General features: G+C 40.4%; 1 protein-coding gene across 2 annotated transcripts; it reads right to left on the bottom strand.

The window, feature by feature from the left end:
- Nucleotides 1-802: 802 nt before the first annotated feature.
- On the bottom strand, nt 803-22,769 carry LOC308633069 (uncharacterized protein). Of its 2 annotated transcripts, none has more exons than XM_081265529.1 (4): nt 22,513-22,769; nt 9,388-9,514; nt 2,180-5,932; nt 803-2,117 (listed from the first exon to the last, which is right to left on the bottom strand). In XM_081265529.1, exons 1-3 carry the CDS (start codon nt 22,513-22,515, stop codon nt 4,311-4,313), a joined length of 1,752 nt encoding a protein of 583 aa, XP_081121655.1. In that variant the 5' UTR covers nt 22,516-22,769; the 3' UTR covers nt 803-2,117; nt 2,180-4,310. The 2 variants fall into 2 exon arrangements, with proteins under 2 accessions (XP_081121655.1, XP_081121656.1); XM_081265530.1 differs by having other exon boundaries at nt 803-1,566; nt 3,338-5,932.
- Nucleotides 22,770-23,069: the final 300 nt, after the last annotated feature.

Here is a 23,069-nt window from a genome sequence, read left to right as displayed (position 1 = left end):
CAACTGGGTAGTGTTATTTATAGAGGGACATTAGGTGAGGGCTGGACTAGAGGTGGAATCAGAATTGTGATTTCACACATTTTTCTAGGCTTGCTCATTGTCCAGGTATCATATTAGTATTTTGGGAGCACAGATAGTGGCATCAAAAGAGTCCTGGTTTTCTTAGAAGTTGCTTGTTTTTAATGTCAAAACTTCATGGGCATTTCCTGTATTCTAGTGGCTTATGGTCCTTGTACTTTTTTGAGACTTAATCTTCCTTGTGTCCCAAATTCCTATTTCAGCCAGACACAGCACACAGTTTCTCATTGGCCCCAAGAGTTGCTAGAATAATCATCAAATTATCACTTGGTTAGTAAAGCAGGCCAGGTGAGAACTAGGCTTCCATTTCCATGGGTTTCCTGTGGATTGCACTGCCAGCTGTCCCCGAGCTGATCACTGGCAGGCACTTGCAAACTTACCTTCCTGTATCCTCCCTTGAGACTACTTCCTACAATACTCACCCAGCAGCCACCCCAGGCACATGGACTCTGAGGTCGGGTCCTACAGCCCCTGTGCCCACTTGAGTAAATGGATGCTCCCCCTCCCTAGCATAGGGGCAGGCTCCAGGACTCAGGTCATTCTGTGAGAGGTAGGTGGCGCTGCTGTTGGACTAGGCCAGCCTCTGCTGCATTAACTGTACACATCCTGGGTTGCTCCCTTTGCTGCAGCCCAGCAGGGGCACAGGGATTGAGGTGATTCAGTGTCACCCAGAACGGTGGCAGAGGTGAAGGTGCGTCCTTTATATTTTCATTTTTTTCCTACATGCAAAGGCTGTTTCAAGCCATTTGTAGAAGCAGCTGCACCAACCTTAGCACCTTCTTTCTGGCCTGTCCCCTAGGGGTTATTAATCCCCCTTGTTTCCACCTTCACTGAGAGAAAACATGGCTTTCAGAATGTGACTTCTTTATGGGGGCATAATTGCCTACTCCTCTGGCCCTAGATGTCTCATTGGATGGACAGCTGATAAGAACTCAGCCAAGGGGAAGGGGTGATGTTAGCATTGGTTAAATGGGCATCTGCAGACAGAAGTTATGTATGCCGAAGGAATTTTTGCGGCTGAGAAAATAGCAGTGGTTTTTACTTTTGCAATGTTGGCAGATGGGAGTGGCTGTCCCTGCAAACATTTGGCATGTGACCACCCTCAGCTGGCTTCCTACTCACTCAGGTGGAAGGCAAGCATCAGGGGTGGCTGTGCTGTAAGAAGAATACCTATGGCGACAGAGGAAGGCATTTTTGGAGGTTCCCTTCCATGACCCTAGTATGTTCTCCCTTGAGAGACCTCCAGGCAAGACATGGCACTTACTAAAACAATAGCAAAGTTTATGAAAAGGGATAGAAAAGCCAGGCCCAGTGGCACACATTTTGATCCCAGTCGCTTGGGAGGATGAAGCAGAGGGATCACAAGTTCAAAGTGAGCCTCAGCAACACAGGAAGGCCTGAAGCAACTCAGCAAGACTTTGTCCCAAAACACAATATAAAACAGGGTGGGCCTGTAGCTCAGTGGGGAAGCATCATAGGGATCAATACCTAGAACCAAAATGAATAAAGAAAGATATGAAAAGGGGCAAAGAGGACACTCTCAAGCAAGGTAGTAGGTCCTCTCAGAGAGGATCGTGCACTACACTGCCTTGTAGTTTAATTGTGAGTCCCAGTAAAATTTACGAAAAGTCCTATTTTTAACTGCTCATTTGGGGTTACTCATGAAAATCAACCTATCTAAAAAACCTAGATACCATTTTAAGTCATCTTTTTCCTACCAAAGAAAAACCTTAAAAGTGATGGACACTGCTTTTAAAAACATCTGTGCATGGAAGTAAAATTCTTGCCTTGGTGACAGGACCCCCACTATTTCCAGCACTTATGGCAGGGACCAGCCAATTGGGGGCTTTGCCCCAGCCCAGCATCACACCATAAGGTGTCCGTAGAGCAATGGCAGTGCAATGGTCCATGGTACTCAGCTGGACTGGTCAGTGAACCAAGCACTGGTGCCCACCAGGGCTTCTCCTTCCTTGAAGGACAATGGCTGTCCGCTCACATTTATCAGCAGGGTGTGCTGTTTGCTCAGGTGCACACTGCACCTGCCGTAGGATCTTTTGGTGCACACTGTACCTGCTCTAGGATCTTTTGGAGCACACTGCACCTGCCGTAGGATCTTTTGGTGCACATTGCACCTGCCCTAGGATCTTTTGGAGCTCATGGGATAAGGGACCAGTGCACAAAGCACTCCTTTGTCCCAAATATGCCCCCACTTTGGTGGGGTGAGTGTCTGAGTTACATTCATCTGATTCATGCACCATGGGAACAGCTGCATGCAAAGAAGGCACCACTGCATTCACCCTACAGAGCTGTTATTTTCCAAGTGCCATCAGGCTTCTTTACCACCTGGGACTGTTGTGCTACCAATCACTGTCTCAAGGAAGGATGGGAGTGATAAAGGATAGACTCTCCATCTCCCCTGGACTACAAACTGTTAGCATCACTGCAGCCATGTTCCTTTCCCCCACCCCCACTTTATGAGTACTGTTCTTATTCCCAAGAAATAGAAAGTAGCCTGAGATAAAACCTACCAGCTTGGAGACATGCTGGTCTCTTCCTGAGGGATAGGAGACAACTTACCTGCCCCTGAGATGGGGACGTACCGGTTTCCCTGTTCCCGCTTTGCTATGTCAGTCAAGACTAAACCTGCCCCTAGCACATAGCCATGATTCTAGCCTATAAAAGGTAGCATCCAAGGGGGAGTTGTGGCTGCTGTCCCTCTCTGTGGGACTTCTTATCTCATGTGTGTGTGTGTGATTGGTCCTGCACCAGTTTTCTTTCTCAAACAACGAGGTGCACCCCAGGTCGCCATGGACTTAAGCTCATGCTCCCAGGGAGTGACTTCTCTTCCCTCTTGAGTTCCTTCTGGGATCTGCTAAAGACCACATCTGCAAATCAGTGGGGACAGAAAGCTCCTCAGAGCCCTTTGCAGAAGGATAAGGCTAAGAGTTGGGCCTGGTGGGGAATCTGTTTTAGTTCTACAGGTGAACCAAGAAAACACAGCCCTCTGTGTTCAGTTTTCATGGTGTTTAGTTCAGTGCCAGCTTAGGTCTGACACTATTTTATGTATTAAGGTATATGCCAAGTATTTTCTAGTCCCCTTCTCCCCCTCCTTTTTGTCCTTTGAGGCTAGAGAAAGGTGTTTAAATTTTTTGTTTTCTAATGCCAGACTTTAGAACCTGGGCCCTCCTCATGTTTTTTTTTTTTTTTTTTTTTTTTTTTTTTTTTCCCCTCCTGGCCTTGAACTCACAATCCTCCTTACCTAAGCCTTCCAAGTTGCTGGGATTACAGGCATGTGCCACCATGTCTGGCTCGTCATGTGCTTTTATTGGCTCAGAGAGAACCACTATCCACATTCCAATTATCCAGCTTCAATATTAGACTTGGGAAGGTTCTGTACCTACTGGAAATCTGTCAGAGAATGGTAGTATCTTGTCCTAAAGGAAATTATTCTGCAGGGTTTAAGGCCAAAAGAATTATTTTCTTTGGCAAATAACCAGCATCAGTAGTAGAAGTAAAAACTGTGAATGTAAGCTAAAACTGTTCTCTTCTTGGTGACTGTAGTGTTGTGTTCTTTCTTTCCTGTGTTGATGAAGGTTTCCAAGTCTCAGCTGAGGTTGCATTGGGTCCCACAGTTCACAAGTTTTCCTGAACACAAGGAAGGCATAGCTGCAGAAAGTTCCTCAGGTAGAAAAGAAACTGCATAAAAATAAGAGTTTCCTTGTGCTGTGGGCAATTCCAGCTCTTGTTCTGTTTAATTCAGAGATGGTGAGACTGGGTCTGGCCACAAAAAAAAGTATAAACAGGAAATAACTACCAGACTCTTGAAGCCCGCCATTTTTCCTACTTCACTAGGGAAGCAGTAGATATAGGTAAACTCTCAACCTGGTGTATCAACTTGTTGTGGATGATAAATGAGCAGGGAGGTGACAGGAACACACTCTTCAAGGGCACACAGAATCATGCAGGATGGCTAGGGAGATGCATAATTTTCTGCCTTCATCAAAAGGACATAAATTTCCAAAGAAGAAAAATATACAGACACTGGAAAAGGGAAAGAGATGGAAAGGAGTTAAAAAGGTAAAAAAAGAGACTAAGAAAACCTGACAAAAAGAAAGTTAGATGGACAGGAAGAAAGAAATTTAAAAAAAGACAAAAAAAAATCTCTCCTCAGTTCCAGTCAGTATTCCTACAAAGCTGCACAACGTTGGAAGGTGGTCGAGTGGGGTTAGCTGCTATGGAAGCGTGTTGCAATCCAGTTCTCTAGGTCCTCGTAGCATGTTCAGAAAAGACAGCAGGTGTTCTGGGATGCTATCACTGGGACTTTCCTTCTCTCCAGAGTGAATTCTCTTGTGTCGAGTAAGGTGTGCCTTTCGAGTAAAACCTTTGCCACATTCTTCACATTTGTAGGGCTTCTCTCCTGTATGAATTCTCTGGTGTTCAGTAAGGTACCCTCTTTGGGTAAAATGTTTGCCACATTCGTGACATTTATAGGGTTTCTCTCCAGTATGAAGCCTCAGGTGCTGAGTAAGGTGTGATCTTCGATTAAACCCTTTGCCACACTCTTCACATTTGTAGGGCTTTTCTCCAGTATGAATTCTCTGGTGTTTATTAAGATTTGAGCTTTGATTAAAATCTTTTCCACATTCTTCACATTTATAGGGCTTCTCTCCAGTATGAATTCTCTGGTGTTGAGTAAGGTATGCTTTTCGATTTAGACTTTTGCCACATTCTTCACATTTGTGGGACTTCTCTCCTGTATGAATTCTTTTGTGTTGTGTAAGGGTTGAAAAATTCTTAAAAACTTTGTCACATTCTTTACATTTGTAGGTTTCCTTACTGCTATGCAATCTCAGGTGTTTAGAAAAGTTTGAGCACTTTTTAAAGGATTTGCCACATTCTTCACATTTGTAGGGTTTCTCTCCACTATGAGTTCTGCGGTGCTTAACAGGGGGAGGTCCTCGATTAAAAGTTTTGCCACATTCTTTGAATTTGTAGTGTTGATCACTGCTATGGTACCTATGGTGTTTAGAAAGGGGTGAGCAACTCCATGCTTGGACACATTCCTTAAATTTGGGGGGCTCCCTTCCAGGATGAGCTCCACTGTATTGAGGAAGGCTAGCAGCTGGGTTAGAAGCTCTCTCACATTCCTCACATTTGCAAGGCTCCTCTTGGCCCTGAGTACTTGGATGGGTCATCAGCTTTGAGCACTGAGGAAAGACATTCCCACATTCGTCATCTCTGTAAAGGTTCTGTGCACAATGAGCACACTGATGTTCTCTCATATTGCAACCAGAGCTAGAGTTCTCCTGTGTTTTGTTACATTCATAATTGTTTTCTCCAACATAAGTACGCTGGTTGCTTAGGGTAGAGATCTGGCTGAAGGTGTTGCTTGTTTCATTACATGTGTTACACACTTTCCAGTAATCTATATCTGAATTTTGATTTAGCAATATGGAGTACATAGGGGCCTTCCCACAATCATTAAAAGTGTATGTTTGGGAACAAGAAAGAATTCTTTGTTCATCACAGAATAATGGATAATTTGTAAAGAAACTTTCAAAATGATCACTTTTAGAAACTTGTCCTTCAGTTATGCATTGAATACTTTTCTGAGGCACTAAATGTTCTTCAGGTGTGTTGACAGTAAAATTTTCATTAGGTGTAGTCACTACAAATTGGTCTTGTTCATCATAATATGATTTCTGACCTTCACTCTCAACTGCAATGTCCTGTACTTTCTTTTGTTGTAAAAAGTCAAGGTCACAATTTCCATATATTCTGTTTATCACTTTTATAAATAAATGTTCTATGCCAGGCTCTGGTGAAATTTCCTGGGTATGATGAGAGGTCATGGCTGAAATAAATAAAATTTTTACATATTAGACTGAAAATATACTTTGTAAATATAACATAAAATTATTGCAGTCAGAACATCAGCAGGGTGGCAGAATAGTACATCATTACTCCATAAATATATGAGCTAAATAACAATGGACAGTTGAAATTACTTTCTGAGAATTAGCCAAACCATCTGAGAGTTCACAGTATTCAAGATGAGTACATCATTAGGAAATATACTCTACAAGTCATCCTCCTTGAGAATACACCCGTTGTACAATTAGGAAAATCCACCCACTTAAACTACCTTTTATGTACCATGACTGAGACTTGGATGTAACAGATTTTGCATGACAATAACACAGATATTCAACATGCAGATTTAATATCCTCTGGATAACCATTTAAAGCTTGCATTTCTGGATCATGCATTGTACTTTTAATTTTTTTGTGTAATGCTTAAGATCAAACCCAAGGGTGTTGTACCACTGAGTTAAACACAAGCCACTTCAAAATTAAATTGTTTGAGATATCATGGGACATGCCTCAAACAAAATCCTCTTGCACATCCTTCCTATGACCTGGGTTAAAAGTATGTAGCACTGTGCTTCCCTATTCTTCAATTCTTTACTAACTTCTATATTGTTTTCTAAAATGACTACTATTGGCTGGTTTTTAAATGGGTGAATAAAAAGTAATACAGTACAAAAAGAAAAACGGACACTTGGTTTAATAAAAGGAACAAAACACTAGAAATTCACAATTAGGAAAATAAGAGTTACAAATTACCCAAAGAACCTAAAAAAACATTTGAAATAAGTTAACTAATCCAGAACACAGAAAATTGAATAAAATTCAGACAAACTCATTACTTGAAACATACAAAAGTTGTGTAATTGAAGAATTTCTTCAAAAATACTGTCTGAGAGAGTCAGGGATGTTTGTGCACAGTTGTAATCTTAGTAATATGGGAGGCTGAGTAAGGAGAATCACAGTTTGAAGCCGTGCAGCAACTTAGTAAGATACCATAAAGAAATAAAATAAAATAAAATAAAATAAAAGGCCTGAAGAAAAGGGCAGTGGAAAAGCAACTGAGTTTAATCTCTAGTATCAATAAAAATAATCTGATAATAGTATAAATAGGAGCAAAAAACCATATCTAAACAAGATCAAGAAGCTCAATTACCTTCCAAGTAGGAAAAACACTAAAAAGACTCGAAGCACATTTTACTCAACTTTTCAATATTCACAAAGAATCTTGACAGCATCAAGAGTAAAAGATGTGCCAATGAGAAAGGTACTTGAGTGTGATAATTAGTCAATTTCTTAGTAGAAGGCTGAAATTCAGAAAGGAGCTAGAGAACACTGTGAAAGGGTGAATGGACAGAATGATGGAAATAACTGTGCCATCAATAACCATTTTCAAAGGATATATAAATATGCTGAATTTTATTATGAAATTCAAGTTAATTTGCTGCCAGATTAAAATGCAGTGTAAGCTTAAAATGATTCTTATAAAAATCCCAAAGTAAATGACAAAACAAATACACACAAAATAAAGGAAAGTAAAAGAGGAATCAAAGAATGTTACTATAGCAGATAATGAACCACAAGTTAAAGCAATAGGAAAGAAAAAGAATAAAAAGAAGCAAAGGAAACATAAAAAATATACAGTTTCATGTAGTCTACTGGAGACTCTAAATCTAAGGACGCAATGTGGAGGCAAAAGTATATAAGAATAGTACACACAAAACTGACTGGAACCGGTGTGGCAATAACCATCACATGGAAAACATACTTTAAGACAAAAACTTATGAGATATATTTTATATCAAATGTAATTTTATTGGCAATAGAAACAAAGACAAAAAATAAAATTGAGCCCGGGGTTGTAGCACAGTGAACACTTGAGAATGCTTAGAGCGCTTGCCTAGAACGCGAGGCCCTGGGTCCAATCCTCAGCACCACTAAAGATAAATAAATGAAATAAAGGTATTGTATCCATCTATAAGTTCAAAAAAAGTATTAAAAAATAAAATTAAAGAAATAGCAAATATAATTTTATTGGCAATGGAAAAAAGGGTCAGGAGTGTCTTAATTTCATTTTACATTGTGCTAATTGTGAAATATTAGAAATTGCAATTGAATCATAAAATGTAGGAAAAAATAAAAACACCATTAACTCATGTAAGGAAATCTACACTACAACATTAAATCTACCCTATAAAATGAAACACAGAAAAGGCAAATGAAAATGGAAATTTAAACAACAGAATTCTGAATAACCGTGGATGTACTATTTTACAAATCCTTTTATATAACTGTAATTTTCATCTATGACCATATATACCCCAAATGAGCATTCACTGTGAATCACTGACATTCATATGATAGAAAAATTCCACAGAAAATCCAGTATTTTCTTCCTTTCTTCCCTCCCTCCTGCCCTCTCTTTGAACTCGGGGGCACTTTACCACATCCCCAGCCCTATTTTGTATTTTACTTAGAGTCAGGGTCTCACTGAGTTGCTTAGTTCCTCACCATGGCTGAGGCTGGCTTTGAACTCGAGATACACCTGTCTCAGCCTCCTGAGTGTGTGCCACTGTATCCAGCAGAGAATTTCAATGAATAAACATATAAGTGACATTAGAGAAACTTCTTTATGATACTACAAAGACTTCACCCAGAGCTTTCCAGAAATGTGCATAGATTTCCAAGAAATGCCCCAAATAATGGAAATGCTGTCAGATCACGCTTACAATCACAAGCAAAGGGGAGTGTTTGAGCTGTTAATCTGAACACACTGTGACATCAGTGCAGCAGAAGCAGGAGACTGAAGAGGTTGAAAGCATGCTAAACACAGGGCAGTACCTGTCCTTGTAGGATAGCAAGAGAACAAATCTAAGCTCCTGGAAAACCATTTCTGTGGCATGATAACTTCTCCATCAACATTTGGAAGTTTGGATTCCTCCTTGAGCTTTGGACCTCTCAACTGTGTCCTCTGCTTCATGAATTTCTACCTACCTGGGTACATGGCTCAGGACTCTTTCCTTTGCTTCAGAGGAAGGTGCCCAAACATAGCTTAGAGACCATGTGCTTATTGGAAAATAAAATGACTACTTCTTGGGGTTCTCCCTGTGACCCCTGATACTTTTATTCTGGTACTATAAAGGAAAGAAATTGAACTTTGATGTGTAGGTCATGTCATTCTGTATCACTGAATTATAGCACCACTAATCTAAAGTGAAGGGCATACATCACTTCAAGAAAGGGAAAGATTAAGAACTAAAAAAATGACAGTAACATTTTCTTCTCTTTAACAAAAACTGCCCAAGACATTTTCTTAAAAGCAAAACATCTGAAACTCATTCATGCAGTGTAGAAATTCCCAAAAGATATTCTGCACAGGAAGAAAATTATACTATTAGGAATTCTGATTAATTAGGAACTCTGAAGGGAAGCTCTGCTCACCCAGGAAGACCAGGTTTCTGTAGGTCTCTAGCATCACATCTCTGTATAAATTCCGCTGAGCAGGTTCCAGGCATTCCCATTCCTCTTCAGAGAAATCAATGGCCACGTCCCTGAATGTCAACAGTTCCTGAAATAAGAATAGGTCAATTAATAGCACACAGACCATTTGATCATCCACAGAGTGTTTCAGTTGACTGAAGTTGAAACGAGAGTTAGCAGACCTATGACCATATATACCCAAAATGAGCATCCAGTAGGGGACTGACTTTAATTATTTAGGAAAATACTTTTTAACATAGTGATATTTTCTATTATCTAACTCTGAGGAAAGTATCATGTCCAAAAAAAGTGTATAAACTCCACTTTTATGAAATGTGAAATTAAGGCATTAACACAAGAATATACATTTTAATTGCAATTTTATATTTTATAAGATAAATTGTCTACTTCTCCGATAAGTTTGTTATGGTGAGTAAGAAGGGTGATTCTTAAATTTTAAATGCAAAGCCATGAATTACAGATTTACTAAAATGCAGACTCTGATCCACTAGTTCTGAGATGGGTCCTGGTTTCTTCCTGGTCCTGATTCCAATATAGTAGTGCCAGGGCTCCAAGAGAAACTTCTGAAGAGCAATGAGGTAGACCACTGTAGGAAAAATCATTGCTGCATCTGAGTTCAAATATTTTAATGAATTTATGTACTTTTATTAAAATAGCAACTATAAACAACAATCCTTTTCAACCACTTCAAATATATACTTCTCACTATGTAAGAGTTTTCCATGTCTTAATGCAGAAAACCAAAAGAATGTGATAGCAATAATGGTGTTCATCTTTTGACATTTTGTGAAACAACTAGTAAATGGTAGAGCCTTATTTTCACCCAAGTTTATTTGACTTGTAATTCAGAAGAAAATGCAGTATTAAAGTCAATTTAAAGTGTGAATGTTAGAAGAATTTCCAGAGAAGGGCAGTGATTAAAAATGAGAAGACTAGGGGCTGCTATTGTAGCTCAGTGGTAGAGCACTTGCCTAGCATATGTGAGGCCCTGGGTTCGAACCCAGCACTACATAAAACTAGATAAACAAAATAAAGATATTGTGTCCATCGAGGCTGGGGTTATGGCTCAGTGGTAGAGAGCTCACCTAGCATGTGCAAGGCCCTGGGTTCGATCCTCAATGCCACATAAAAATAAAATAAAGATATTGTGTCCAAATACAACTAAATATATATTTATATATATATTTTTAAAAGACACTGTGTCCATCTACAACTAAAAATATTTAAAAAAATGTAAAGAAACAAGATCAAATTGATTAAATGATATTTGTATTTCACATATACACACATAGAAGTGTCAACTCTATACACTGAAACAAGAATTTTTCATGCAAATGAAAATAAGTCCTATATTCCATCTTATAAAATTTATAAATCAATTTGGGATGAATGCTATTTTAAAAGACACTGTTGTGATACACACTTGAGTACACAGTAAGGGCTGAGTCTTTGACACTCTTCACTTTTCCTGTTATTCCAAACTTATTTTGAGGTACATTATAAATTTTCAGACCTTTGTAAACATATGAGTTTTCTTTCTTTCATGGGAAATGCAAGGAGGTTATGAGGTTATGTCCATGAGCTGCAGGTGGGATGAACTGAAGCCTCCAGGGCTTGGTCAGCTTCAGCAGCTCCAGGAGTAAAGGAACGTCTGTGGCAGGCAAAAGGCAGAGTTGCATTCCCCAAAGCAAGGCACAAAGAAAAATGCTAACATTAAATATGATGGTTTATGTAGATTATTTAGAAAAATTCTACCAAGATGCCTAAGAGAAAGAGAAAAACTAACTTTATAGGGAGAACCTGGCAGGCAGCATTCCTACCAAGCCAATAAGGATAAAACAGCTGTAACAGAACAAATTGGTACAACATGTCAACTGACATAAAAAGACATATCACTGCTGTGGTATAAATCAAAACAACATAATACAATAGGTAACTTCAGAAGACTTTCCATGGCATTCTAGAGACTGGGTCTCTTCTAATCATTCTCTTCTTCTAGGACTTAATAAGTTCTTAGGGGCAACAAATGTACATTTTATTGACTCTTATGTATTTATCAATGTTGGACTATCCAGATGGAAAATAAAGAAAGCATGATTCACTTCTTCAGCAATATCTAATGACCCAAAAACATCCCCAGAGGAAATCTAGGATATCAAGACTTTCCGATGTTCATTTGTCAAAAAGAAAAACTTTTGAATTCTGTGTGTCATGTACGCCTGGCCTGGCTTAGGTGACGTGTGAGAACAGAAGGCCCCTGGTATAGGGGGTATATCTGGGCATACATATTTTAGAGTTAAAACTGACTATTCTGAGAGGAAAAGGAAGCAAAATGGCAACCAATCACATCTTCCTCTTTCTTCTCTAGACTTCCTTCTCAGGAGTGACTGCCTACAATTCAAACCCATATCTGGAAAATATGGGTCTCAAGAAACAAAACACATGGGTCCCAAAGACCTCAAGATTAAATTAACTAGAAGTCTCACTGAGCTCAGACCCCTCTGCTTCCCAATTTTGTTCATTTAGTTTTAAATGAGAAAGGACCTACTACTTAATTGGTAAAATTACTCACATTCAGTGGGATTTTGTTATGTAGTAAGGATTGAATCCAGGGTGTATTTGCAGATTTACTACTAGCAACACTCATAGCCTTTTTCATTTTTTATTTTGGGACATTATCTCCCTAAGCTGCCAAGGCTGATCTCAAATGTACAATGCTCCTTCATTAGCCTCCCCAGTAGCTGGCATCCCAGGCATGCACTGCCCACTTGACTGGCCAAACTCAGTGTTTATGTCCACAGGAGGCAATAAATGTGCAAAGCACTGACATACATACCTCAAGAGGAAAAGCAAGAGCATGTATCTTTTTCAGAGAATAAATGTACTATTTGGTTGCTATCTATGCTATAACAAATCATTTATTAAAACATAAACCATGTGAATGATTCTAGGATTTGCCTAACATTATCTCATATGATTTACTATTAAACTCCAATGTCCAGGGCTGGGGCTGGGGCTCAGTGGTAGAGCGCTCACTTAGCACATGCGAGGCCCTGGATTTGATTCTCAGCATCACATAAAAATAAATAAATAAAATAAAGGTATTGTGTTCAACTACAACTAAAACATAAATATTAAAAAAATCCAATGGGAGGGGAGGGGAGGGGAGGGGGGATAGTAGGGGATAGGAAAGGTAGCAGAATATAACAGTCACTAATATGGCATTATGTAAAAATGCGAATATGTAACAGATGTGATTCTGCAATCTGTATTTGGGGTGAAAATGGGAGTTCAAAGCACAATTTGAGTCTAATGTATGAAAGATGATATATCATGAACTATGTAATGCGATAAATAATCAATAAAAATAAATAAATAAATAAATAAATAAATAAATATTAAAAAAAAAATCCAATATCCAGATGATAAGATCTATGATTTATTGACTATCACAGGCCTTTATGGGCGAGGAGCTGATGGATGACTTGGTAAATCTGAAATTTACCTATGCAGCTACCACTCAATTTTGAAAAACTGCACTCATTTTTCCTTAGCTGTAATGAAAGAGATTTTCCCTATTTATTATTTCTGGTAGAATTTCCAAAGCTAATCCCTGAAATTTCAATTGAAATCACTTCCCAAAATACAAAGCACCTGATGGGGGATATAGCCCAGTGGGTAGAGGATTTGCCTTGCAAGCACAAGGCTCTGGGTTCCATCCTCTCAAAAAAAAAAAAAAAACAAAAACAAACAAACAAACAATAACAACAACAACAAAATCATAGCACATGAGAAACCCACAAAGAACACTCTAGACAAAAAGACAGGCGAATAAAACATTTAAACAAAGTAATGTAAGGCTGACTTCCTTTTCTAAAATCCAACTCTGTCCTGTAGCTTTGGCTGAAGTTTCTTATGTTTGAAGCTCTACTAATAAAATAAATTTTACAGTTAGGGAATAGTTGAAGCTGAAGTAAGTAAAGAAATCTTTTCGAGGTGATGAGCTCGGGAAGAACAGAGATGACTGAAAAACAGGTCAGACCCAAGGTTAAAGTCAAGACATCCTGACACCTTGGACCTTCTCCCACCCCTATTCTTCCTCACTGAAGTACACTGGAGACTCTTGTACACCCGAGGGGTGTGGGTTTTCCTTGAACATTCGGATTCTCTCCTCGCATTTACAACTTGGAGTAAATGCAGAGAGAATGAATTCTGTACTCACCCCTCAAAACCATGACCCAATTTGTAGGCCACAAAAATCTCCATGAAATGGAGGTTATGGGGAAATATTCACATCCCAATGGGTTACACTTGTAGATGTCATGGAGAAAAGGAGATGCCCCGCAGCCCCAGGACAACCAGTCTTCCCCCAAGCCTCTACTCCAAGATGTCATTTTACTTATTTTTTTAATACCAGGGATTGAACTCATACACTCAGTTACTGAGTTGCGTAGCACCTCACTTTTGCTGAGGCTGGCCTTGAACTTGTGATCTTCCTGCCTCGCTTCCTGAGCTGCTGGTACTAAAAAAAAAAGTAAAATGACATCAAAAAAGGAAGGGTAAATCTTCATAAGGAACAAACACGCGTGCATGAATGCCCAGGTAGCTGACACATCTCACTGACATTTACTAGTAAATCTGAATTTATGCATAATACACAACCTACTGTTTTTTCCCAATGTGTGAAATATTCATGAAACATTAATGTTTGGAAACAAATAAAAATGACACTGTCAACATCATCAAAAGACAAACTTTAAACAATTCTATTTCCATACAGCAGAACAATGAGTGAATCAATGCCCAGAGAGTAGCATGGCAGCACGTGCTCAGCACACAGAGGCAGAGAGACGGTTCAAAAAGAAAAGGAACCTTTAACATCATCTTAATGGAATACTAATGATAAAAATAAGTTATGGAAAACTCAAAAGTCATACAACTAAGCAAAAAGATTTTTAAGAAATACATGGTAAAATTGTGAGCAGCAATAAGAGACAAGGACTGTCATCGTGCCTGTGGCATAGGGAGATCAGTGGGACACACTGGAACTGCCAGCACCCATGTTTACCTAATGGGGACCCACAGGGGTTTAGATTCTCATTATTTATAAACAGCATTGCTTCATGGAAAGAATTACCTTGGCTTCTTCAGAGAATTTCACCCCATTCCCTCATATTTTCAAAACATAATTAAAAATCTTAAACTCAAATCATAAAATAAAAATTTCAAATATGAGGGCAAACTGGAATATATGGCCCCAAGGTTTTATGAAAGCAACAACAGAAAAAGAAGTCAGGTCAGCAACCTCAGTCCTTTCTAGTAAAACTCCAAAAGAAAAAATTACAAAAACAGGCAACAACCTTTCATTCTAGGAGCCCCTTTATCGCCCAGTTTGCGCAGGAAGCAGCTTAGAGATGTAGTCACCCATTTTTCCATAAAAATTGACTATGAGGAAAATGAACATAACTCTTGCTGCTCTACCCACTGTGATTCATTTTAAAATTACTCTTTCCCCTGTCTTTTCTCCCTCTCCCCCTTCTCTTCCCATCTGTGGCTGATTGTCTCTCCTTCAGCTCCTGCACCACAGGATGAAAAAAACCAAGACTTCAAGCCCGGCAGCAGCAGATCCAAGAAATGGCTCTCTCTCAAGGATCAATAATAACTCCTGACAGGGCACAGCAAGAGGGCAGCCTCACCACTAAGGGTCACTGGTCCCCAGGGCAATTAGAATCCCAGCCTCTGGGACAGGAGTCCCCTCTTCTCCTTCACCAGCACAGCAAGAAAACTTATTTTTTCCTTTTCTCAAATCCTTGTCTTCATTATTGGATGAGCAATGGGGACAAAACCAGAAGACAAGTGCTTCTCTACTTGACCTAGAGATGCTTGCTTTCCTAGGATGAAGATGCATCTTTGTTAAAATAAACTTGTCGACCAAATCTGAGTTTGGCACGTATACAAACAGATTCACTAAAAATTGTGCTCCCAGATAGGTCATTAAATTTTCCATTCCATCAAAACCATGGACACACCTATCACTGAACCCCATGTTCCATGCCGTGTAGCTCTCGGTGTAAAGGATGGGAGCGGAAGGACCTGACAGCAGCAGGGAAGGCCCGAAGGCCCTGTAGAAAGCACTGGCCCCGACAACACCACTTCATGGTCCCAAACAATGGCCTCACTTTGTAACTTTTTTTTTTTTTTTTAAGCTGAAATCCAACTGTATCTTTCCTCTTAGGAAATATTTTTTATGTCTTTCAAATACCATTGATGAAATACATGGCTTAGATGGGCAAGGTGGGGCCTGCCTACAATCCCAGTGGCTCAGGAGGTGGAGGCAGGTGGATCTCAAGTTCCAGGCCAGCTTCCAACTTAGTGAGGCTCTAAGCCACCCAGCAAGACCCTGTCTCTAAATAAAATACAGAAAATGGCTGGGGCTGGGGCTGGGGCTCAGGGGTTAAGCAGTCCCAATCAAAACAAAACAAAACTAATAAAATCCCTCGTAGCTTATGAAAAACCGGACATGACGTTACTGAACTTCTTTTTTTTTTTCTTTCAAATTGACAAACTCAGGGAGGGGGCACTTTTCAGCTGAACACAAACATGCCTGACTCTGGGGTCAAGTCAGGTCATCTGCCCAGTGAGAAACTCTTTCACAATATCCTGCTCATTTAAGAACTGAAAGATCATCCCACCATGAGGCACTGTTGTGCCCTCTTATCTGCATGAAGTGAGCTTGGCCCTAGAAATACCTGTAGAATTTACTGAGATGATCTTCCTAGTTCTTTGGAATAGTCTAATCTCCTTTTACAACTCTGAGGATCCAAAGAACAAGGATCATCTTTGTCTTTTCTCTCACCAGCAGGAGCTAACCTGCTGAGCAAAAATGTGTCTGCAGGGAATTGAAGCGAGGGTTAGGGTTAGGGCCAAATCCATGAGTCTCATAGATGAAACCTATGCCAGGATTCTCCTGCATTTTTTAGGGTATCCAGCTGATCCCACAAGATCCTTCATCCCCCAAACCCAAGCTACTCTGCAGGAGGAGAGGAGAACACAGAGGCTGTTATTCCCTAGGAACTCTAAGAGAGAAAGCACCTATGGGTAACTGTGTCATGCAGATCCTAATTGCAAATGAGGAAAATATATTGCAGTGACTGAAGACATATCATCCTGTTAATTTTTCCAAGGGGAGACACAACAAAAAGACATTCTAATATTGCAACTGTGCCTACAGAGGATAAATGGAAAAGAGGTACAAAGATGTTTAACATCTAAGGGTGATTATTCTCTGCTTTCCTTTCATATAAATGTTCAAAATTTTAAAAATGCAAAGAATAACTCAGAAAAATAAATTACAATTCTTTGTTATTTGAAATGTAGCACAAAAAAACATTTAATAAATAGTGAACTGGGAAAAGGAATACAGCATTTAGAAAAAACATGCTTTCCACAGATTTGGAAAGCGTGACCTCAGGGTACAAGAGAGTGATAAGGAATGCCCAAATTTGAATCCCTTTCATGGGTCAGGATTCCCCCTGATGACCCTGCCTGCCTTCGTCACCCACTCTGGGTCAGTGTGAGGTATGGGGAAAGAGCTGCACAGAGAGGACTCAGATCACTCAAAGGTAAACAATTGGGCACAGGACAAAACCACCAGAGCCCTGGCTGCCAGGCCAGCCTCACTATAAGGAGTCAAAGGACAAAATACTAAGCTGTCCTAGCACTGAAATGGAATTCAGATTTAATCCTTGACCTCAGAAAAGCCCAGGTACCCAGAGCCAGGTGTGGCTGCTTTCAACCAACCCTAATCCCCTGTAGACTTAACCATTTCCTGGCTTCTAGTATTTCAAGGCAACCTCTCTACAAATCCTCCAGCACCTATAGGTCAGAGTGACAAAGCCACCCACATATCAGAGAACATGAAGATGGACTCAGAGCTTAGCTGGAGCCAGAGACAAAACCTTCCACATGTGAAGTCCACCTCCTGTTACCTGTCTGTGCCTCTGATTGGTAACTGTCATTCCATCCACCCTGAGTGGTCAAAGTTTGAGGTTTAGAGTCCTCTAGCCCTGAGTGGCAGTTGAAGAACAGTGGCTGCAGAACACAAGACTCACAGATTCCTGGCTACAACCCTTTTTAAACACAGCTTCTTACCTTGAAGAATACCTGACCTTGTAAAAGGGACATTGAAGTGTGTGTGTGTGTGTGTGTGTGTGTGTGTGAGAGAGAGAGAGAGGGGGGGGGATTATCTCTAAAAACTGGAACAAGATAGGGATGCCTTCTTTTACCACTTCCATTGAACATAATTCTTGAAATCCTAGCCAGAAGCAATTAGACAAAAGAAAGAAAGTAAAAAGTTATGTATATGAAAAGAAGAGCTCAAACTATCCCTATTGGCCAAAGACATAATTCTATACTTAGAAGCCCCAAAACACTCCAGAAAACTTCTAGAACTCAGAAATGAATTCAGCAAAGTAGACTGAAGGAGAAATTAAGACAACTTTCCCATTCACAATAACCTCAAAAAAGATAAAATATACTTGGGAATCAATCTAACAAAAGAGGTGAAAGACCTCTACCATAAAAGCTATAGAACCCTGAAGAAAGAAACTGAAGAAGATCTTAGAAGATGGAAAGATCTTCCATGTTCCTGGATAGGCAGAATTAATGTTGTCACTATGACCATAAAGTTGGGCTGGGGTTGTGGCTCAATGGTAGAGTGCTTGCCTAGCCTGTGTGAGGCACTGGGTTTAATTCTCAGCACCACATATAAATAAATGAATAAATAAAGGTCCATTAACATCTAAAATAATATTCTAAAAAATGACCATAAAGTGTTAAACAGATTTAATGCAATTTCTATTAATATCCCAAGGATGTTCTTTATAGAACTAGAAAAAGTAATCATGAAATTCATTTGGAGGGCTGGAGTTTGTAGCTCAGTGGTAGAGCCCTTGCCTAGCACATACTGGTTTTGAACTTCAGGTACTTTAGGTACTGGGTTTGAACTTCAGCATGAAATAAATAAATGAAATAAAGATTTTTTTTTTTTTAAAGAAAGAGTGAGAGAGGAGAGAGAGAGAATTTTTTTTTTTTTTTTTTTAGTGAGAGAGGAGAGAGAGAGAGAGAGAGAGAGAGAGAGAGAGAGAGAGAGAGAGAATTTTTAATATTTATTTTTTAGTTCTCGGCAGACACAACATCTTTGTTGGTATGTGGTGCTGAGGATTGAACCCGGGCCGCACGCATGCCAGGTGAGCGCGCTACCGCTTGAGCCACATCCCCAGCCCCAAAGATATTGTTTATCTAGAATTAAAAATATAAAATAAAAGAAATTCATTTGGAGAAATAAAGAGACCCAGAATAGCCAAAGCAATCCTTAGCAAGAAGAGTGAAGCAGGAAGCATCACAATACCAGACCTTAAACTATACTTCAGAGCCATAGTAACAAAAACATCATGGTACTGGTACCAAAATAAACATGTACCAATGGTACAGAATAGACGACGCAGAGACAAACCCACACAAATACAGTTATCTCATACTAGACAAAGATGCCAAAAGCATTCCTTTAGAAAAGATAGCCTCTCCAACAAATGGTGCTGGGGAAACTGGAAATCCATATATAGCAAAATGAAATTAAACCCCTATCTCTCAACCTGCACAAAACTCAACTCAAAGTAGATCAAGGACCTAGGAATTAGACCAGAGATGCTTGACATAAGAGAAGAAAAAGTAGGTCCAAATCTTCATCATGCTGGCTTAGGACCTGACTTCATTAACAAGGCTCCTAAAGTGCAAGGCATAAAATCAAGAATCAATAAATGAGGGCTGAGGATATAGCTCATTGGCAGAGTGCTTGCCTCCCATGCACAAGGTTCAATCCGCAGCACCACACATACACAAGAAGAATCAATAAATGGGATGGATTCAAACTAAAAAGCTTCTTCTCAGCAAAGGAAACAATCAATAACACAAAGAGAGAACCTACAGATTGGAGAAAATCTTTACCACATGCATTTCAGATAGAGCACTAATCTCCAGAATACAGGAACTCAAAAAACTTAATACCAGAAAGCCAAATAACCCAATCAGTAAATGGGCTAAGGAACTGAATAGACAGTTTTCAGAAGAAATACAACCAATCAACAATTATATGGAAAAATGTTCAACATCTCTAGAAATTAGAGAAATGCAAATCAAAACTACTCTATGATATTACCTAACTCTAGTCAGAATGGCAATCATCAAGAATACAAGCAACAGTAAGTGTTGGTGGAGAATGTGGGGGGAAAGGAATGCTCAGACATTGCTGGTGGGAATGCAAATTAGTGCAACACTATGGAAAGCAGTATGGAGTTCCTTAGAAAAGTTGGAATGGAACCACTCCTTGATCCAGCTATCCTACCCTTGGTTTATAACAAAAGGACTTAAAATGAGGATACCACAGTGACATGACCATGTCAATGTTTATAGCAGCTCAAATCACAATAGCTAAACTACAGAACCAACCTAGATGCCCTTCAATAGATGAATGGATAAAGAAACTGTGCTATATACATACACAATGGAATATTACTCAGTCTTAAAGAAGAACAAAATTATGGCATTTGCAGGTAAATGGATGGAGCTAGAGAATATCATGCTAAGTGAAATAAGCCAAACCCAAAAAAACAAAGGCCAAATGTTTTCTCTGATATGCAGATGCTGATCCATAATGGGGGTGGGGTACTATGGAAAGACAGAAGAACTTGGGAGTGGGCAGAGGGTAGTGAGAGGAGGGGATGGAGGTGGAGTGGGAAGGATTGTGGAATGAGAGTGACATTATTACCCTATGTATATTATTACCCATGATGCAGGAATGGTGTAACTGTGCATCATGTACAACCAGAGAAATGAGACGTTGTACCCATTTGTGTACAATGAGTTGAAATGCATTCTGCTGTCATGTATAAATAATTAGAACAAATAAAAAAATTCCTCCTAAATTAGAAAAAAAGAGAAGTAGCTATCATTACCCGACACTAATGTATAAAACTAATATTGCATTAATAATAAGAATTCATAACACAAACAAAATACATAGCTAAATTCATGTGTATGTAAATTTTCTATTGCCAAGAGCAACAGAAAGGCAATATGAATCCAAACATGAAGAATTACATTAGATTTCAATGCATGGTCAGCCCAATCTAAAGGTAGGTGCAGGAACTGGCAGCATAGTTCACTGGTAGAGTGTGCATGCAGAATGTGCAAGGTCTGGGTTCAAACTCCAGCACCACAATAAAAGGCAGGTATTAATGGAGGATAATGTTGGAAATTCAGTAGAATAGGAGGCTCCTGATTCTCCCTCCATCTATGGATACACTGAATAAATATCTACTCATGTTTCAAGTCCTTAGACAAAGTCATGTCATAAGTAAATTGAGAGACCTAGGAGAGGAAGATTGGGACTCTACATATCCTAACTCTAAAGTTTTCTGTGGTTTGCATCCTAATTTGTCTAGTGCTGAGAGAGGAGGGGACTATAAACACACAAGTATCAAGACCACAGGAAAAAGTGATTTTTTATGGACATGCAAGTACTTCCATGGGCTTCATCACCAGGGACCAGGGAAGACAATGGGTTAAATCTCAAAGGTGTCAGTTTATCCCTAGAAGGGCTCTGGGTCTGCCAGTTCACTCTGCCAACTGCTGCTGCAGATGACTGAGCTCCTATATAGCCAGAATCAACTTCAACACCTTTTCTTCCTGGGTCTCCATCCAAACCTCCTGAGTTCTACAAACAAAGGTAACTGAGCATGTGCAAATCTCCACAGATCACAAACAAATGGTTTTACACTGGTGGGCAAGTACTTCCTTGGGCACAATTCCCACCAGGAGTGAAGAAAAGAGGATAAAAAGCATACACACAAAGTCACAGCACACTCTTCCAGTGGCAATTTGACAGGCTGGATTCTAATTTTCATCAGGGACTTAATGCACAAATAGTAGACTTCCTGCAGCCTGAACAGTGCAATTAAAGTGGCCACTGTCAAGACTTGCCAAATAATTCTAGGTACATATCTAAAGGGATTGGAATCAGTATGTCAAAGAAATGACTGTGCTCTTATTTTGATTATAGTGCTATTCACAGTAGCTAATAAAAGAAACAACTGAAATGCCTTTTAGGTGGAGGGCGGGGATCTGGCAGAACATTCAGCTACTCCCCTGAGAGGTTTCACCCTAGCACCTCCAACTACTCTCTGGGAGCACAAGACCCAGGGAATGGCGTTCAGTAGACACTCCAAGAGGATTTAGACATGGAGTTGTGACAACCTGTGTCAGGCAGTTCTGAAACCCAGGGCCAGGAAAAGATGGGAGGGTCAGGTGAGTACATCTCAAACACTGATATCTGCAGAGGGGAATCTCAACTCAAAAATCATGATAAGTTTTTGTGCCAAGGAAATACAAAGGGAAAAGCACACACAATTTTCTCCCCAATGGTCAAAAAATTCTCTGCTTTCCTCTCATAAAAAATGCTCAAAATGAAAAACCAGATCTTTAAAAAGTACTATTCAGTACTTGGAAAAAAATATTAGTAAAATACTGCGTCCATGCAGCATGAGAAACAAATAGTTCACAACCTGGATAAATCTATAAACGTAGACATTTATAAAGAGCCAGGCTGCAGGACAGGCTCCTCTGCGTTGGACGTGCTGCTTCCCGCACATTCGGGAGGCCCAAGAAGAGACCCCAGCCATCCTCCCGCAGGAACACCACGCACAGAGGTGGACCCTTCCTGAGGATGGTCCCTAGTCTCACCGCACAGCTGGGGCGAGGCCAGGCTGCTGCCCAGACAGGGCGGAGGCGACCACGCAGTGACCCGAGAGCGGGCTGGGTCCCCGCCGCGGCGGACCTACGCTCCGCTAGGACGGCCAGGGCAGCTGAGGGCGGCGCTGCCCCGAGGAGGACTCGGGGCTGCAGACTGGAGAGGACGGGGTGTCCCACCCACCGTTTCAGGTTCCCGCCGCGCCAGTCCTGCCAGTTCCACGCAGCGGGCCCGGGCTCCAGACGCCCCCGCTCACTCACCATTTCCCGCGGACCCGAGCGCAGCGCTCTCCGGTGGGTCCCCTGCGCCTCCGTGGTAGAGCGACGTGGGCGGCAGGACACAGGACACTGAGGCTGCAGGTGGATCAGAAGAATGGCGGACTCCAAAGACCAGAGCAGCTCAGGAGGCAGACGCCCGCCCCCTCTTCACAGGTTCTGCGCTGGATTGGTCAGATTTCCTTCACGTGCCCCTGATTGGACAGGACTTCAGGGCCCGCCCTCTGGAACGGAGCCCATTGAGCCAATGGACTGAGTGACAGTAGATTGCACCCAACCAAGGAATGAATGAGAACAGAACCACAGGTTCTTGGGTACCGTTTTGTTTTCTTTTGTCCTTCTCCTTCAGTGCTAAGGATTTAACCCAAGGTCACTGAGAACATCCCCAGTTAATTTTTTTATTTTAATTTTGAGACAGGTCTTTCTCAATTGCTCAGGCTGGCCTCTGTTATGATCTGAATTGATCAATACAATTAATAAATTATAGATTAAAAATATAGATTAATAAAATAATAAGTATAGCCACAGTGACTCCATATTTA

The sequence above is a fragment of the Spermophilus citellus genome, assembly GCF_964194105.1.
Source record: "Spermophilus citellus genome assembly, chromosome: 13".
Taxonomy (NCBI): Eukaryota; Metazoa; Chordata; class Mammalia; order Rodentia; family Sciuridae; genus Spermophilus; species Spermophilus citellus.
This window is presented reverse-complemented; position numbering and strand designations above follow the sequence as displayed.

Bases quoted from the DNA above. Each gene is read 5' to 3' on its own strand.
- LOC308633069 (XM_081265529.1), bottom strand. The intron at 5,933-9,387 runs GTGAGCAGAGCT...TATTTATTTCAG, and splicing joins CAGAAACCTGGTCTTCCTGG to CCATGACCTCTCATCATACC.